Here is a 355-nt window from a genome sequence, read left to right as displayed (position 1 = left end):
CCTTACCACAAATAGGATCTGCCGTGAGAGATTATGCTGGAAAAGCGAAAAACAAAAAACTTACACCTCAAGAAATGGAAGGCAGTACATTTACTATTTCTAATTTAGGGATGTTTGGAATTGAAAGTTTTACTTCTATTATCAATCAGCCAAATTCTGCTATTTTATCGGTTGGTGCTATTGTTGAAAAACCTGTAGTAAAAAATGGTCAAGTAGTAGTAGGGAATACTATGAAATTAACCATGGCTTGCGATCATAGAACTGTTGATGGTGCCACGGGAGCAGAATTTCTTTTAACATTAAAAGGCTATATTGAGAATCCTATTACGATGTTGGTGTAATTTGTAAACAGATA

The 355-nt window shown here is 34.6% G+C and overlaps 1 protein-coding gene across 1 annotated transcript; it reads left to right on the top strand.

The window, feature by feature from the left end:
• Positions 1 to 45: 45 nt before the first annotated feature.
• LOC106820602 (dihydrolipoyllysine-residue acetyltransferase component of pyruvate dehydrogenase complex-like) lies at positions 46 to 341 on the top strand (the record flags this gene model as incomplete). The annotated part of the gene is made up of 1 exon (XM_014825109.1): positions 46 to 341. A coding segment is annotated over one exon (296 nt), but the record flags the coding sequence as incomplete, so codon positions are not given.
• Between the last annotated feature and the right edge of the window lie 14 nt (positions 342 to 355).

This window comes from Priapulus caudatus, unplaced genomic scaffold (assembly GCF_000485595.1).
Source record: "Priapulus caudatus unplaced genomic scaffold, Priapulus_caudatus-5.0.1 Scaffold32918, whole genome shotgun sequence".
Classification (NCBI taxonomy): Eukaryota; Metazoa; Priapulida; class Priapulimorpha; order Priapulimorphida; family Priapulidae; genus Priapulus; species Priapulus caudatus.
The sequence above is the reverse complement of the archived record's forward strand: the minus strand, read 5'-3'. Positions and strand labels throughout refer to the sequence as shown.